The sequence below is a fragment of the Heptranchias perlo genome, unplaced genomic scaffold (assembly GCF_035084215.1).
Source record: "Heptranchias perlo isolate sHepPer1 unplaced genomic scaffold, sHepPer1.hap1 HAP1_SCAFFOLD_374, whole genome shotgun sequence".
In the NCBI taxonomy this organism is placed as follows: domain Eukaryota; kingdom Metazoa; phylum Chordata; class Chondrichthyes; order Hexanchiformes; family Hexanchidae; genus Heptranchias; species Heptranchias perlo.
Window position 1 is genome coordinate 230,385 of NW_027139386.1, and position 18,137 is coordinate 248,521.

General features: G+C 51.3%; 1 protein-coding gene across 1 annotated transcript in view; it reads right to left on the reverse strand.

Moving 5' to 3' along the window:
* LOC137311629 (carbonic anhydrase-related protein 10-like) overlaps positions 1-17,912 on the reverse strand; it is an 83,013-nt gene extending 65,101 nt beyond the window's left edge. Inside the window, exons 1-2 of the mRNA XM_067978733.1 lie at positions 17,813-17,912; positions 2,258-2,332 (exon numbers count right to left, since the gene is read on the reverse strand). Of these exons, the coding sequence (XP_067834834.1) occupies positions 2,258-2,332; positions 17,813-17,912 (175 nt within the window). The remainder of the gene's footprint in view (positions 1-2,257; positions 2,333-17,812) is intronic.
* Between the last annotated feature and the right edge of the window lie 225 nt (positions 17,913-18,137).

Sequence of the window (18,137 nt, forward strand, 5' to 3'; positions counted from 1 at the left end):
TTATATATAGAATAACAGATACCCGGGAGAGAGTTACAGACTGGAATCTAATCGAGGGGTTCGGGGGGTTTATATATAGAATAACAGATACCCGGGAGTGAGTTACAGACTGGAATCTAATCGAGGGGTTCGGGGGGTTTATATATTGAATAACAGATACCCAGGAGTGAGTTACAGACTGGAATCTAATCGAGGGGTTCGGGTGGTTTATATACAGAATAACAGATACCCGGGAGTGAGTTACAGACTGGAATCTAATCGAGGGGTTCGGGGGGTTTATATATAGAATAACAGATACCCGGGAGTGAGTTACAGACTGGAATCTAATCGAGGGGTTCGGGGGGGTTTATATATAGAATAACAGATACCCGGGAGTGAGTTACAGGCTGGAATCTAATCGAGGGGTTCGGGGGGTTTATATATAGAATAACAGATACCCGGGAGTGAGTTACAGACTGGAATCTAATCGAGGGGTTCGGGGGGTTTATATATAGAATAACAGATACCCGGGAGTGAGTTACAGACTGGAATCTAATCGAGGGGTTCGGGGGGTTTATATATTGAATAACAGATACCCAGGAGTGAGTTACAGACTGGAATCTAATCGAGGGGTTCGGGTGGTTTATATACAGAATAACAGATACCCGGGAGTGAGTTACAGACTGGAATCTAATCGAGGGGTTCGGGGGGTTTATATATAGAATAACAGATACCCGGGAGTGAGTTACAGACTGGAATCTAATCGAGGGGTTCGGGGGGGTTTATATATAGAATAACAGATACCCGGGAGTGAGTTACAGGCTGGAATCTAATCGAGGGGTTCGGGGGGTTTATATACAGAATAACAGATACCCAGGAGTGAGTTATAGACTGGAGTCTAATCGAGGGGTTCGGGGGGTTTATATACAGAATAACAGATACCCAGGAGTGAGTTATAGACTGGAGTCTAATCGAGGGGTTCGGGGATTAACCCTCTCACCCACTTCTCATCACTTACAGTCAGACACCGGGCAGCCTGTTGTTATCAGAGGGGAATAACCCTCACACCCACCTCCTCCCATTTACCTGCCCTGGGAGTGTTTGATGGGACAGTGTAGAGGGAGCTTTACTCTGTATCTAACCCTGTACCTGTCCTGGGAGTGTTTGACGGGACAGTGTAGAGGGAGCTTTACTCTGTATCTAACCCTGTACCTGCCCTGGGAATGTTTGATGGGACAGTGTAGAGGGAGCTTTACTCTGTATCTAACCCTGTACCTGCCCTGGGAGTGTTTGATGGGACAGTGTAGAGGGAGCTTTACTCTGTATCTAACCCTGTACCTGTCCCTGGGAGTGTTTGATGGGACAGTGTAGAGGGAGCTTTACTCTGTATCTAACCCTGTACCTGCCCTGGGAGTGTTTGATGGGACAGTGTAGAGGGAGCTTTACTCTGTATCTAACCCTGTACCTGCCCTGGGAGTGATTGACGGGACAGTGTAGAGGGAGCTTTACTCTGTATCTAACCCTGTACCTGTCCTGGGAGTGTTTGATGGGACAGTGTAGAGGGAGCTTTACTCTGTATCTAACCCTGTACCTGCCCTGGGAGTGTTTGACGGGACAGTGTAGAGGGAGCTTTACTCTGTATCTAACCCTGTACCTGCCCTGGGAGTGTTTGACGGGACAGTGTAGAGGGAGCTTTACTCTGTATCTAACCCTGTACCTGTCCCTGGGAGTGTTTGATGGGACAGTGTAGAGGGAGCTTTACTCTGTATCTAAACCTGTACCTGCCCTGGGAGTGTTTGACAGGACAGTGTAGAGGGAGCTTTACTCTGTATCTAACCCTGTACCTGGGAGTGTTTGATGGGACAGTGTAGAGGGAGCTTTACTCTGTATCTAACCCTGTACCTGTCCCTGGGAGTGTTTGATGGGACAGTGTAGAGGGAGCTTTACTCTGTATCTAACCCTGTACCTGCCCTGGGAGTGTTTGATGGGACAGTGTGGAGGGAGCTTTACTCTGTATCTAACCCTGTACCTGCCCTGGGAGTGTTTGATGGGACAGTGTGGAGGGAGCTTTACTCTGTATCTAACCCTGTACCTGACCCTGGGAGTGTTTGACGGGACAGTGCAGAGGGAGCTTTACTCTGTATCTAACCCTGTACCTGACCCTGGGAGTGTTTGACGGGACAGTGTAGAGGGAGCTTTACTCTGTATCTAACCCTGTACCTGTCCTGGGAGTGTTTGACGGGACAGTGTAGAGAACAGTTGCCATTTGGTGACGTACCTGGGACGAAATTGCCTCCCACAGAATCCTTATATCCCCACCAGTCATCGTGAGATTTGGAGGTGGTGAATTGTCCTGGGAAATCAGAGAGAATAAACACACTTTAAATGGCAGTCAGACCTCCGACAGACATGGCTGTTTGAGAATTCAAGGGTTGTTTGACTGGAAAAATCTGCAAATTAAGACCTGGTCTCAGTCAAAGTGATGGTGAGGACGTCAGCTTGGTCTGACTGGTTCACGAATGTTCCTTCACGGACAGAGCCCCCACTTTTCCAGCACCTTTCACACCCCTCAGGACGTCCCAAAAACGCTTTACAGTCAATGAAGTGCTTTTTTAAAACAAGTAGTCACTGTTTGTAATGTGGAAAACGCAGCAGCCAATTTGCACACAGCAAGATCCCACAAACAGCAATGCGATGAATGATCAGATAATCTCTTTTTTTAGTGATGTTGGTTGAGGAATATTGGCCCCAGGACCCCGGGGAGAACTCCCCCCTGCTCTTCTTCCAATAGTGGGCGTGGGATCTTTTTACGCCCACCTGAGAGGGGCAGACGGGGCCCTCGGTTTAACGTCTCAGCCAATGGATGGCCTCTCCGACAGTGCAGCACTCCCTCAGTACTGGCATCGGGGAGTGCGGGCCTGGATTATGGGCCAACCTCCTCCCTCCCTACTCCATCTCACCCTATCCCCCTATCCTTCTATTCCTTTCTCCCTCATGTGTTTATCCAGCTTCCCCTTAAATCCATCTACACTATTCACCTCAACTACTCCTTGTGGGAGCGAGTTCCACATTCTCACCACTCTCTGGGGAAAGAAGTTTCTCCTGAATTCCCGATTGGATTTATTACTGACTATCTTATATTTATGGCCCCGAGTTCTGGTCTCCCCCACAAGTGGAAACATCTTCTCTACGTCTACCCTATCGAACCCTTTCATAATCTTCAAGGACAGAACTGTGCACAGTGCCCCAAGTGTGGTCGAACCAAGGTATATGGAGACCAGAACTGTACACAGTGCTCCAAGTATGGTCTATCCAAGGTATATGGAGACCAGAACTGTGCACAGTGCTCCAAGTGTGGTCTAACCAAGGTATATGGAGACCAGAACTGTACACAGTGCTCCAAGTGTGGTCCAAACAAGGTATATGGGGACCAGAACTGTGCACAGTGCTCCAAGTGTGGTCTAACCAAGGATCTATATAAGTTTAACATAACTTCTCTGCTTTTCAATTCTATCTCTCTTGAAATGAACCCCAGTGCTTGATTTGCCTTTTTTACGGCCTTATTAACCTGCGTTGTTACTTTTAGTGATTTGTGTATCTGTACCCCCAGATCCCTCTGCTCCTCTCCCCCATTTAGACTCTTATTGTCCAGTCGTATCGCAAATTCTAGAAGTCCCACCCCAACCTTCTCAAGGGCGACTGGGGGATGGGCAACGAATGCCAGCCTTGCCAGCGACGCCCACAGCCCCGAGAATGAATCAGTGAATTGGAAAGGCCGGATATTTTCTGGAATTTCAGGGGCTCGCTGGGATTGCTGGCTGTGTCAGTCTGTGGCTCGGTGTGATTTTTCTGATAACCTGCTACTCCTCTCAGCTCATAACCTCACGACTGTTTGATGCAGAAGGAGAGATGACTTCAGAATCCTCCGTCAGTGCCAGCAACACTGCTTGTTGGCAGCGGCCCCCGAGAGCTTTAAAGCAGACACTTCTCCAGATTCGAACAGGAGCGTCAGTCAACTCAAAACTGCCTCTCACTCGCTCCAGTGAGATTCATTGTACTCTCTCATCCCAATGGACCAAACCTCTTCCCATTCACTCCCACTGTCCACAATCCCAATGGACCAAACCCCTTCCCATTCACTCCCATTGTACACAATCCCAATGGATCAAACCCCTTCCCATTCATTCCCATTGTACACAATCCCAATGGACCAAACCCCTTCCCATTCACTCCCATTGTACACAATCCCAATGGATCAAACCCCTTCCCGTTCACTCCCATTGTACACAATCCCAATGGACTAAACCCCTTCCCATTCACTCCCACTGTACACAATCCCAATGGACCAAACCCCTTCCCATTCACTCCCACTGCACACAATCCCAATGGACCAAACCCCTTCCCATTCACTCCCATTGTACACAATCCCAATGGATCAAACCCCTTCCCGTTCACTCCCATTGTACACAATCCCAATGGACTAAACCCCTTCCCATTCACTCCCACTGTACACAATCCCAATGGACCAAACCCCTTCCCATTCACTCCCACTGCACACAATCCCAATGGACCAAACCCCTTCCCATTCACTCCCATTGTACACAATCCCAATGGACCAAACCCCTTCCCATTCACTCCCACTGTACACAATCCCAATGGACCAAACCCCTTCCCATTCACTCCCACTGTACACAATCCCAATGGACCAAACCCCTTCCCATTCACTCCCACTGTACACAATCCCAATGGACCAAACCCCTTCCCATTCACTCCCACTGTCCACAATCCCAATGGACCAAACCCCTTCCCATTCACTCCCACTGTCCACAATCCCAATGGACCAAACCCCTTCCCATTCACTCCCACTGTACACAATCCCAATGGACCAAACCCCTTCCCATTCACTCCCACTGTACACAATCCCAATGGACCAAACCCCTTCCCATTCACTCCCACTGCACACAATCCCAATGGACCAAACCCCTTCCCGTTCACTCCCACTGTACACAATCCAAATGGACCAAACCCCTTCCCATTCACTCCCACTGTACACAATCCCAATGGACCAAACCCCTTCCCATTCACTCCCATTGTACACAATCCCAATGGATCAAACCCCTTCCCATTCCCTCCCATTGTACACAATCCCAATGGACCAAACCCCTTCCCATTCACTCCCACTGTACACAATCCCAATGGACCAAACCCCTTCCCATTCACTCCCACTGTACACAATCCCAATGGAACAAACCCCTTCCCATTCACTCCCACTGTCCACAATTCCATTGGACCAAACCCCTTCCCATTCACTCCCACTGTCCACAATCCCAATGGACCAAACCCCTTCCCATTCACTCCCACTGTCCACAATCCCAATGGACCAAACCCCTTCCCATTCACTCCAACTGTACACAATCCCAATGGACCAAACCCCTTCCCATTCACTCCCACTGTACACAATCCCAATGGACCAAACCCCTTCCCATTCACTCCCACTGTACACAATCCCAATGGACCAAACCCCTTCCCATTCACTCCCACTGTACACAATCCCAATGGACCAAACCCCTTCCCATTCACTCCCACTGTACACAATCCCAATGGACCAAACCCCTTCCCATTCACTCCCACTGTACACAATCCCAATGGACCAAACCCCTTCCCATTCACTCCCACTGTACACAATCCCAATGGATCAAACCCCTTCCCATTCACTCCAACTGTACACAATCCCAATGGACCAAACCCCTTCCCATTCACTCCCACTGTACACAATCCCAATGGACCAAACCCCTTCCCATTCACTCCCACTGTACACAATCCCAATGGATCAAACCCCTTCCCATTCACTTCCACTGTACACAATCCCAATGGACCAAACCCCTTCCCATTCACTCCCACTGTACACAATCCCAATGGACCAAACCCCTTCCCATTCACTCCCACTGTACACAATCCCAATGGATCAAACACCTTCCCATTCACTCCCACTGTACACAATCCCAATGGATCAAACACCTTCCCATTCACTCCTGTTATCTATATATTTATCATCCATCTCTCCATTTCTGTCTGTCCGTCTATCTCCAACACTTCATCTCTCTCACTCTCGATCACCCGCTATCTCTCTCCCTCACTCTCTCTATCCCTCTCACTCTCTCACTCTCCCTAACTCTCTCTACTTCCCTCCATCCCTCTCACTCCCTCCATCCCTCTCACTCCCTCCATCCCTCTCACTCCCTCCATCCCTCTCACCCTCTCTATCCCTCCATCCCTCTCACTCTCTCTATCCCTCCATCCCTCTCACTCTCTCTATCCCTCCATCCCTCTCACCCTCTCTATCCCTCCACCCCTCTCACCCTCTCTATCCCTCCATCCCTCTCACTCTCTCTATCCCTCCATCCCTCTCACCCTCTCTATCCCTCCACCCCTCTCACCCTCTCTATCTCTCCCTCCATCCCTCTCACTCTTTATCCCTCCATCCCTCTCACCCTCTCTATCTCTCCCTCCATCCCTCTAACTCTCTCTATCCCTCCATCCCTCTCACCCTCTCTATCCCTCCATCTCTCTCTCTCTCTCTCTCGCTCTATCCCTCGATTTCTCTCACTCTCCCTATACCTCCATCCCTCTAACTCTCTCTATCCCTCTCACCCTCTCCATCCCTCTCACTCTCTCCATCCCTCTCACTCTCTCCATCCCTCTCACTCTCTCCATCCCTCTCACTCTCTCCATCCCTCTCACTCTCTCCATCCCTCTCACTCTCTCCATCCCTCTCACTCTCTCCATCCCTCTCACTCTCTCCATCCCTCTCACTCTCCCTATCCCTCCATCCCTCTCACTCTCTCCATCCCTCTCACTCTCTCCATCCCTCTCACTCTCTCCATCCCTCTCACTCTCTCCATCCCTCCATCCCTCCCACTCTCCCTATACCTCCATCCCTCTAACTCTCTCTATCCCTCCATCTCTCTATCCCTCAATCCCTCAACCTCTCTCACTATCTCTCCATCTCTCTCTCTCTCCTTTACCAGGTCTCCCCATTACCATATCATGTACTATCCCTTCGATCCATGTCATTAACAATGAGTCAGTCAGCAGGCAGAAGCCCACCAGGCCTTCCTTACAATGATATTCAGTCAGTCCTGATCATCTGCTCCCCGCCCACTCTCCCTGCCAACAACTCCAATCACCTCCTGCCTTCCCAGTTTGATGACGGGCTGAACTGCTGCGTTTCAGTCTGCTGGTCGATCTGTCCAAACAGTAACTCAACACTCATCCCTCTACACCGTCCCATCAAACACTCCCAGGGCAGGTACAGGATTAGATGCAGAGTAAAGCTCCCTCTACACTGTCCCATCAAACACTCCAAGGGCAGGTACAGGGTTAGGTACAGAGTGAAGCTCCCTCTACACTGTCCCATCAAACACTCCCAGGGCAGGTACAGGGTTAGATACAGAGTAAAGCTCCCTCTACACTGTCCCATCAAACACTCCCAGGGCAGGTACAGGGTTAGATACAGAGTAAATCTCCCTCGACACTGTCCCATCAAACACTCCCAGGGCAGGTACAGGGTTAGATACAGAGTAAAGCTCCCTCTACACTGTCCCATCAAACTCTCCCAGGGCAGGTACAGGGTTAGATACAGAGTAAAGCTCCCTCTACACTGTCCCATCAAACACTCCCAGGACAGGTACAGGGTTAGATACAGAGTAAAGCTCCCTCTACACTGTCCCATCAAACACTCCCAGCGCAGGTACAGGGTTAGATACAGAGTAAAGCTCCCTCTACACTGTCCCATCAAACACTCCCAGGACAGGTACAGGGTTAGATACAGAGTAAAGCTCCCTCTACACTGTCCCATCAAACACTCCCAGGGCAGGTACAGGGTTAGATACAGAGTAAAGCTCCCTCTACACTGTCCCATCAAACACTCCCAGGACAGGTACAGGGTTAGATATAGAGTAAAGCTCCCTCCACACTGTCCCGTCAAACACACCCAGGGCAGGTACAGGGTTAGATACAGAGTAAAGCTCCCTCTACACTGTCCCGTCAAACACTCCCAGGGCAGGTACAGGGTTAGATACAGAGTAAAGCTCCCTCTGCACTGTCCCATCAAACACTCCCAGGGCAGGTACAGGGTTAGATACAGAGTAAAGCTCCCTCTACACTGTCTCATCAAACACTCCCAGGGCAGGTACAGGGTTAGATGCAGAGTAAAGCTCCCTCCACACTGTCTCATCAAACACTCCCAGGGCAGGTACAGGGTTAGATACAGAGTAAAGCTCCCTCTACACTGTCCCGTCAAACACTCCCAGGGCAGGTACAGGGTTAGATGCAGAGTAAAGCTCCCTCTACACTGTCCCATCAAACACTCCCAGGGCAGGTACAGGGTTAGATACAGAGTAAAGCTCCCTCTACACTGTCCCATCAAACACTCCCAGGGCAGGTGCAGGGTTAGATACAGAGTAAAGCTCCCTCCACGCTGTCCCATCAAACACTCCCAGGGCAGGTACAGGGTTAGATTCAGAGTAAAGCTCCCTCTACACTGTCCCATCAAACACTCCCAGGGTCAGGTACAGGGTTCGATACAGAGTAAAGCTCCCTCTGCACTGTCCCATCAAACACTCCCAGGGCAGGTACAGGGTTAGATACAGAGTAAAGCTCCCTCTACACTGTCCCATCAAACACTCCCAGGGCAGGTACAGGGTTAGCTGCAGAGTAAAGCTCCCTCTACACTGTCCCATCAAACACTCCCGGGGCAGGTACCGGGTTAGATACAGAGTAAAGCTCCCTCTACACTGTCCCATCAAACACTCCCAGGGACAGGTACAGGGTTAGATACAGAGTAAAGCTCCCTCTACACTGTCCCGTCAAACACTCCCAGGGCAGGTACAGGGTTAGATACAGAGTAAAGCTCCCTCTACACTGTCCCATCAAACACTCCCAGGGCAGGTACAGGGTTAGATACAGAGTAAAGCTCCCTCTACAGTGTCCCATCAAACACTCCCAGGGCAGGTACAGGGTTGGATACAGAGTAAAGCTCCCTCTACACCGTCCCATCAAACACTCCCGGGGCAGGTACAGCACGGGTTAGATACAGAGTAAAGCTCCCTCTACACTGTCCCATCAAACACTCCCAGGGCAGGTACAGTGTTAGATACAGAGTAAAGCTCCCTCGACACTGTCCCATCAAACAGTCCCAGGGCAGGTACAGGGTTAGGTACAGAGTGAAGCTCCCTCTACACTGTCCCATCAAACACTCCCAGGGCAGGTACAGGGTTCGATACAGGGTAAAGCTCCCTCTACACTGTCCCATCAAACACTCCCAGGGCAGGTACAGGGTTAGATACAGAGTAAAGCTCCCTCTACACTGTCCCATCAAACACTCCCAGGGCAGGTACAGGGTTAGGTACAGAGTGAAGCTCCCTCCACACTGTCCCATCAAACACTCCCAGGGCAGGTACAGGGTTAGATGCAGAGTAAAGCTCCCTCTACACTGTCCCATCAAACACTCCCGGGGCAGGTACCGGGTTAGATACAGAGTAAAGCTCCCTCTACACTGTCCCATCAAACACTCCCAGGGACAGGTACAGGGTTAGATACAGAGTAAAGCTCCCTCTACACTATCCCGTCAAACACTCCCAGGGCAGGTACAGGGTTAGATACAGAGTAAAGCTCCCTCTACACTGTCCCATCAAACACTCCCAGGGCAGGTACAGGGTTAGATACAGAGTAAAGCTCCCTCTACAGTGTCCCATCAAACACTCCCAGGGCAGGTACAGGGTTGGATACAGAGTAAAGCTCCCTCTACACCGTCCCATCAAACACTCCCGGGGCAGGGACAGCACGGGTTAGATACAGAGTAAAGCTCCCTCTACACTGTCCCATCAAACACTCCCAGGGCAGGTACAGTGTTAGATACAGAGTAAAGCTCCCTCGACACTGTCCCATCAAACAGTCCCAGGGCAGGTACAGGGTTAGGTACAGAGTGAAGCTCCCTCTACACTGTCCCATCAAACACTCCCAGGACAGGTACAGGGTTAGATACAGGGTAAAGCTCCCTCTACACTGTCCCATCAAACACTCCCAGGGCAGGTACAGGGTTAGATACAGAGTAAAGCTCCCTCTACACTGTCCCATCAAACACTCCCAGGGCAGGTACAGGGTTAGGTACAGAGTGAAGCTCCCTCTACACTGTCCCATCAAACACTCCCAGGGCAGGTACAGGGTTCGATACAGGGTAAAGCTCCCTCTACACTGTCCCATCAAACACTCCCAGGGCAGGTACAGGGTTAGATACAGAGTAAAGCTCCCTCTACACTGTCCCATCAAACACTCCCAGGGCAGGTACAGGGTTCGATACAGGGTAAAGCTCCCTCTACACTGTCCCATCAAACACTCCCAGGGCAGGTACAGGGTTAGATACAGAGTAAAGCTCCCTCTGCACTGTCCCATCAAACACTCCCGGGGCAGGTACAGCACGGGTTAGATACAGAGTAAAGCTCTCTCTACACTGTCCCATCAATCACTCCCAGGGCAGGTACAGTGTTAGATACAGAGTAAAGCTCCCTCTACACTGTCCCATCAAACACTCCCAGGGCAGGTACAGGGTTAGATACAGAGTAAAGCTCCCTCTACACTGTCCCATCAAACACTCCCAGGGCAGGTACAGGGTTAGATACAGAGTAAAGCTCCCTCTACACTGTCCCATCAAACACTCCCAGGGCAGGTACAGGGTTAGGTACAGAGTAAAGCTCCCTCTACACTGTCCCATCAAACACTCCCAGGGCAGGTACAGGGTTAGATACAGAGTAAAGCTCCCTCTACACTGTCCCATCAAACACTCCCAGGGCAGGTACAGGGTTAGATACAGAGTAAAGCTCCCTCTACACTGTCCCATCAAACACTCCCAGGGCAGGTACAGGGTTAGGTACAGAGTAAAGCTCCCTCTACACTGTCCCATCAAACACTCCCAGGGCAGGTACAGGGTTAGATACAGAGTAAAGCTCCCTCCACACTGTCCCATCAAACACTCCCAGGGCAGGTACAGGGGTTAGATACAGAGTAAAGCTCCCTCCACACTGTCCCATCAAACACTCCCAGGGCAGGTACAGGGTTAGATACAGAGTAAAGCTCCCTCGACACTGTCCCATCAAACACTCCCAGGGCAGGTACAGGGTTAGATACAGAGTAAAGCTCCCTCTACACTGTCCCGTCAAACACTCCCAGGACAGGTACAGGGTTAGATACAGAGTAAAGCTCCCTCTACACTGTCCCATCAAACACTCCCAGGGCAGGTGCAGGGTTAGATACAGAGTAAAGCTCCCTCCACGCTGTCCCATCAAACACTCCCAGGGCAGGTACAGGGTTAGATTCAGAGTAAAGCTCCCTCTACACTGTCCCATCAAACACTCCCAGGGTCAGGTACAGGGTTCGATACAGAGTAAAGCTCCCTCTGCACTGTCCCATCAAACACTCCCAGGGCAGGTACAGGGTTAGATACAGAGTAAAGCTCCCTCTACACTGTCCCATCAAACACTCCCAGGGCAGGTACAGGGTTAGCTGCAGAGTAAAGCTCCCTCTACACTGTCCCATCAAACACTCCCGGGGCAGGTACCGGGTTAGATACAGAGTAAAGCTCCCTCTACACTGTCCCATCAAACACTCCCAGGGACAGGTACAGGGTTAGATACAGAGTAAAGCTCCCTCTACACTGTCCCGTCAAACACTCCCAGGGCAGGTACAGGGTTAGATACAGAGTAAAGCTCCCTCTACACTGTCCCATCAAACACTCCCAGGGCAGGTACAGGGTTAGATACAGAGTAAAGCTCCCTCTACAGTGTCCCATCAAACACTCCCAGGGCAGGTACAGGGTTGGATACAGAGTAAAGCTCCCTCTACACCGTCCCATCAAACACTCCCGGGGCAGGTACAGCACGGGTTAGATACAGAGTAAAGCTCCCTCTACACTGTCCCATCAAACACTCCCAGGGCAGGTACAGTGTTAGATACAGAGTAAAGCTCCCTCGACACTGTCCCATCAAACACTCCCAGGGCAGGTACAGGGTTAGGTACAGAGTGAAGCTCCCTCTACACTGTCCCATCAAACACTCCCAGGGCAGGTACAGGGTTCGATACAGGGTAAAGCTCCCTCTACACTGTCCCATCAAACACTCCCAGGGCAGGTACAGGGTTAGATACAGAGTAAAGCTCCCTCTACACTGTCCCATCAAACACTCCCAGGGCAGGTACAGGGTTAGGTACAGAGTGAAGCTCCCTCCACACTGTCCCATCAAACACTCCCAGGGCAGGTACAGGGTTAGATGCAGAGTAAAGCTCCCTCTACACTGTCCCATCAAACACTCCCGGGGCAGGTACCGGGTTAGATACAGAGTAAAGCTCCCTCTACACTGTCCCATCAAACACTCCCAGGGACAGGTACAGGGTTAGATACAGAGTAAAGCTCCCTCTACACTATCCCGTCAAACACTCCCAGGGCAGGTACAGGGTTAGATACAGAGTAAAGCTCCCTCTACACTGTCCCATCAAACACTCCCAGGGCAGGTACAGGGTTAGATACAGAGTAAAGCTCCCTCTACAGTGTCCCATCAAACACTCCCAGGGCAGGTACAGGGTTGGATACAGAGTAAAGCTCCCTCTACACCGTCCCATCAAACACTCCCGGGGCAGGGACAGCACGGGTTAGATACAGAGTAAAGCTCCCTCTACACTGTCCCATCAAACACTCCCAGGGCAGGTACAGTGTTAGATACAGAGTAAAGCTCCCTCGACACTGTCCCATCAAACACTCCCAGGGCAGGTACAGGGTTAGGTACAGAGTGAAGCTCCCTCTACACTGTCCCATCAAACACTCCCAGGACAGGTACAGGGTTAGATACAGGGTAAAGCTCCCTCTACACTGTCCCATCAAACACTCCCAGGGCAGGTACAGGGTTAGATACAGAGTAAAGCTCCCTCTACACTGTCCCATCAAACACTCCCAGGGCAGGTACAGGGTTAGGTACAGAGTGAAGCTCCCTCTACACTGTCCCATCAAACACTCCCAGGGCAGGTACAGGGTTCGATACAGGGTAAAGCTCCCTCTACACTGTCCCATCAAACACTCCCAGGGCAGGTACAGGGTTAGATACAGAGTAAAGCTCCCTCTGCACTGTCCCATCAAACACTCCCGGGGCAGGTACAGCACGGGTTAGATACAGAGTAAAGCTCTCTCTACACTGTCCCATCAATCACTCCCAGGGCAGGTACAGTGTTAGATACAGAGTAAAGCTCCCTCTACACTGTCCCATCAAACACTCCCAGGGCAGGTACAGGGTTAGGTACAGAGTAAAGCTCCCTCTACACTGTCCCATCAAACACTCCCAGGGCAGGTACAGGGTTAGATACAGAGTAAAGCTCCCTCTACACTGTCCCATCAAACACTCCCAGGGCAGGTACAGGGTTAGATACAGAGTAAAGCTCCCTCTACACTGTCCCATCAAACACTCCCAGGGCAGGTACAGGGTTAGGTACAGAGTAAAGCTCCCTCTACACTGTCCCATCAAACACTCCCAGGGCAGGTACAGGGTTAGATACAGAGTAAAGCTCCCTCCACACTGTCCCATCAAACACTCCCAGGGCAGGTACAGGGGTTAGATACAGAGTAAAGCTCCCTCCACACTGTCCCATCAAACACTCCCAGGGCAGGTACAGGGTTAGATACAGAGTAAAGCTCCCTCGACACTGTCCCATCAAACACTCCCAGGGCAGGTACAGGGTTAGATACAGAGTAAAGCTCCCTCTACACTGTCCCGTCAAACACTCCCAGGGCAGGTACAGGGTTAGATACAGAGTAAAGCTCCCTCTACACTGTCCCATCAAACACTCCCAGGGCAGGTACAGGGTTAGGTACAGAGTGAAGCTCCCTCTACACTGTCCCATCAAACACTCCCAGGGCAGGTACAGGGTTCGATACAGGGTAAAGCTCCCTCTACACTGTCCCATCAAACACTCCCAGGGCAGGTACAGGGTTAGATACAGAGTAAAGCTCCCTCTACACTGTCCCATCAAACACTCCCAGGGCAGGTACAGGGTTCGATACAGGGTAAAGCTCCCTCTACACTGTCCCATCAAACACTCCCAGGGCAGGTACAGGGTTAGATACAGAGTAAAGCTCCCTCTGCACTGTCCCATCAAACACTCCCGGGGCAGGTACAGCACGGGTTAGATACAGAGTAAAGCTCTCTCTACACTGTCCCATCAATCACTCCCAGGGCAGGTACAGTGTTAGATACAGAGTAAAGCTCCCTCTACACTGTCCCATCAAACACTCCCAGGGCAGGTACAGGGTTAGATACAGAGTAAAGCTCCCTCTACACTGTCCCATCAAACACTCCCAGGGCAGGTACAGGGTTAGATACAGAGTAAAGCTCCCTCTACACTGTCCCATCAAACACTCCCAGGGCAGGTACAGGGTTAGGTACAGAGTAAAGCTCCCTCTACACTGTCCCATCAAACACTCCCAGGGCAGGTACAGGGTTAGATACAGAGTAAAGCTCCCTCTACACTGTCCCATCAAACACTCCCAGGGCAGGTACAGGGTTAGATACAGAGTAAAGCTCCCTCTACACTGTCCCATCAAACACTCCCAGGGCAGGTACAGGGTTAGGTACAGAGTAAAGCTCCCTCTACACTGTCCCATCAAACACTCCCAGGGCAGGTACAGGGTTAGATACAGAGTAAAGCTCCCTCCACACTGTCCCATCAAACACTCCCAGGGCAGGTACAGGGGTTAGATACAGAGTAAAGCTCCCTCCACACTGTCCCATCAAACACTCCCAGGGCAGGTACAGGGTTAGATACAGAGTAAAGCTCCCTCGACACTGTCCCATCAAACACTCCCAGGGCAGGTACAGGGTTAGATACAGAGTAAAGCTCCCTCTACACTGTCCCGTCAAACACTCCCAGGACAGGTACAGGGTTAGATACAGAGTAAAGCTCCCTCTACACTGTCCCATCAAACACTCCCAGGGCAGGTGCAGGGTTAGATACAGAGTAAAGCTCCCTCCACGCTGTCCCATCAAACACTCCCAGGGCAGGTACAGGGTTAGATTCAGAGTAAAGCTCCCTCTACACTGTCCCATCAAACACTCCCAGGGTCAGGTACAGGGTTCGATACAGAGTAAAGCTCCCTCTGCACTGTCCCATCAAACACTCCCAGGGCAGGTACAGGGTTAGATACAGAGTAAAGCTCCCTCTACACTGTCCCATCAAACACTCCCAGGGCAGGTACAGGGTTAGCTGCAGAGTAAAGCTCCCTCTACACTGTCCCATCAAACACTCCCGGGGCAGGTACCGGGTTAGATACAGAGTAAAGCTCCCTCTACACTGTCCCATCAAACACTCCCAGGGACAGGTACAGGGTTAGATACAGAGTAAAGCTCCCTCTACACTGTCCCGTCAAACACTCCCAGGGCAGGTACAGGGTTAGATACAGAGTAAAGCTCCCTCTACACTGTCCCATCAAACACTCCCAGGGCAGGTACAGGGTTAGATACAGAGTAAAGCTCCCTCTACAGTGTCCCATCAAACACTCCCAGGGCAGGTACAGGGTTGGATACAGAGTAAAGCTCCCTCTACACCGTCCCATCAAACACTCCCGGGGCAGGTACAGCACGGGTTAGATACAGAGTAAAGCTCCCTCTACACTGTCCCATCAAACACTCCCAGGGCAGGTACAGTGTTAGATACAGAGTAAAGCTCCCTCGACACTGTCCCATCAAACACTCCCAGGGCAGGTACAGGGTTAGGTACAGAGTGAAGCTCCCTCTACACTGTCCCATCAAACACTCCCAGGGCAGGTACAGGGTTCGATACAGGGTAAAGCTCCCTCTACACTGTCCCATCAAACACTCCCAGGGCAGGTACAGGGTTAGATACAGAGTAAAGCTCCCTCTACACTGTCCCATCAAACACTCCCAGGGCAGGTACAGGGTTAGGTACAGAGTGAAGCTCCCTCCACACTGTCCCATCAAACACTCCCAGGGCAGGTACAGGGTTAGATGCAGAGTAAAGCTCCCTCTACACTGTCCCATCAAACACTCCCGGGGCAGGTACCGGGTTAGATACAGAGTAAAGCTCCCTCTACACTGTCCCATCAAACACTCCCAGGGACAGGTACAGGGTTAGATACAGAGTAAAGCTCCCTCTACACTATCCCGTCAAACACTCCCAGGGCAGGTACAGGGTTAGATACAGAGTAAAGCTCCCTCTACACTGTCCCATCAAACACTCCCAGGGCAGGTACAGGGTTAGATACAGAGTAAAGCTCCCTCTACAGTGTCCCATCAAACACTCCCAGGGCAGGTACAGGGTTGGATACAGAGTAAAGCTCCCTCTACACCGTCCCATCAAACACTCCCGGGGCAGGGACAGCACGGGTTAGATACAGAGTAAAGCTCCCTCTACACTGTCCCATCAAACACTCCCAGGGCAGGTACAGTGTTAGATACAGAGTAAAGCTCCCTCGACACTGTCCCATCAAACACTCCCAGGGCAGGTACAGGGTTAGGTACAGAGTGAAGCTCCCTCTACACTGTCCCATCAAACACTCCCAGGACAGGTACAGGGTTAGATACAGGGTAAAGCTCCCTCTACACTGTCCCATCAAACACTCCCAGGGCAGGTACAGGGTTAGATACAGAGTAAAGCTCCCTCTACACTGTCCCATCAAACACTCCCAGGGCAGGTACAGGGTTAGGTACAGAGTGAAGCTCCCTCTACACTGTCCCATCAAACACTCCCAGGGCAGGTACAGGGTTCGATACAGGGTAAAGCTCCCTCTACACTGTCCCATCAAACACTCCCAGGGCAGGTACAGGGTTAGATACAGAGTAAAGCTCCCTCTGCACTGTCCCATCAAACACTCCCGGGGCAGGTACAGCACGGGTTAGATACAGAGTAAAGCTCTCTCTACACTGTCCCATCAATCACTCCCAGGGCAGGTACAGTGTTAGATACAGAGTAAAGCTCCCTCTACACTGTCCCATCAAACACTCCCAGGGCAGGTACAGGGTTAGGTACAGAGTAAAGCTCCCTCTACACTGTCCCATCAAACACTCCCAGGGCAGGTACAGGGTTAGATACAGAGTAAAGCTCCCTCTACACTGTCCCATCAAACACTCCCAGGGCAGGTACAGGGTTAGATACAGAGTAAAGCTCCCTCTACACTGTCCCATCAAACACTCCCAGGGCAGGTACAGGGTTAGGTACAGAGTAAAGCTCCCTCTACACTGTCCCATCAAACACTCCCAGGGCAGGTACAGGGTTAGATACAGAGTAAAGCTCCCTCCACACTGTCCCATCAAACACTCCCAGGGCAGGTACAGGGGTTAGATACAGAGTAAAGCTCCCTCCACACTGTCCCATCAAACACTCCCAGGGCAGGTACAGGGTTAGATACAGAGTAAAGCTCCCTCGACACTGTCCCATCAAACACTCCCAGGGCAGGTACAGGGTTAGATACAGAGTAAAGCTCCCTCTACACTGTCCCGTCAAACACTCCCAGGACAGGTACAGGGTTAGATACAGAGTAAAGCAAACTCTACACTGTCCCCATCACCGTAAGTGGGAAGGGTTAAGATCACAGCGAGGAGGAGCTGCTTTGTGATTCATGAATTCTCTGCACTAATTGCTTTTTCCTGCTTCCATCTGGCGCACAGTCGGACTTTCCCAGACTTCTCAGAGACGACACAAAGCGTACTGAAGGTCAGCTCTGACTTCAGACTGTGTACCAGGCTCGAGGGGCAGAGCAGCTCAGATTTTAACCTCTTCAAACCTCTCCCGTTGGCCTCCGGACCCCTACGACAGGCCCAAGTTGCCATCTGAACGAGCGTCGCAACCTTCAAACGATTGTGTGTCACCTCAGTGGGCCCCATGCTGAGCCCTCTGAGGGTGAAAGGCCCTTATCCAGGCCCACACTCCCCGGTGCCAGTATTGAGGGAGTGCTGCACTGTCGGAGGTAGATGGATATACTCTAGGACTCGAGCCCCATAATCCAGGCCCACACTCCCCGGTGCCAGTACTGAGGGAGTGCTGCACTGTCGGAGGTAGATGGATATACTCTAGGACTCGAGCCCCATAATCCAGGCCCACACTCCCCG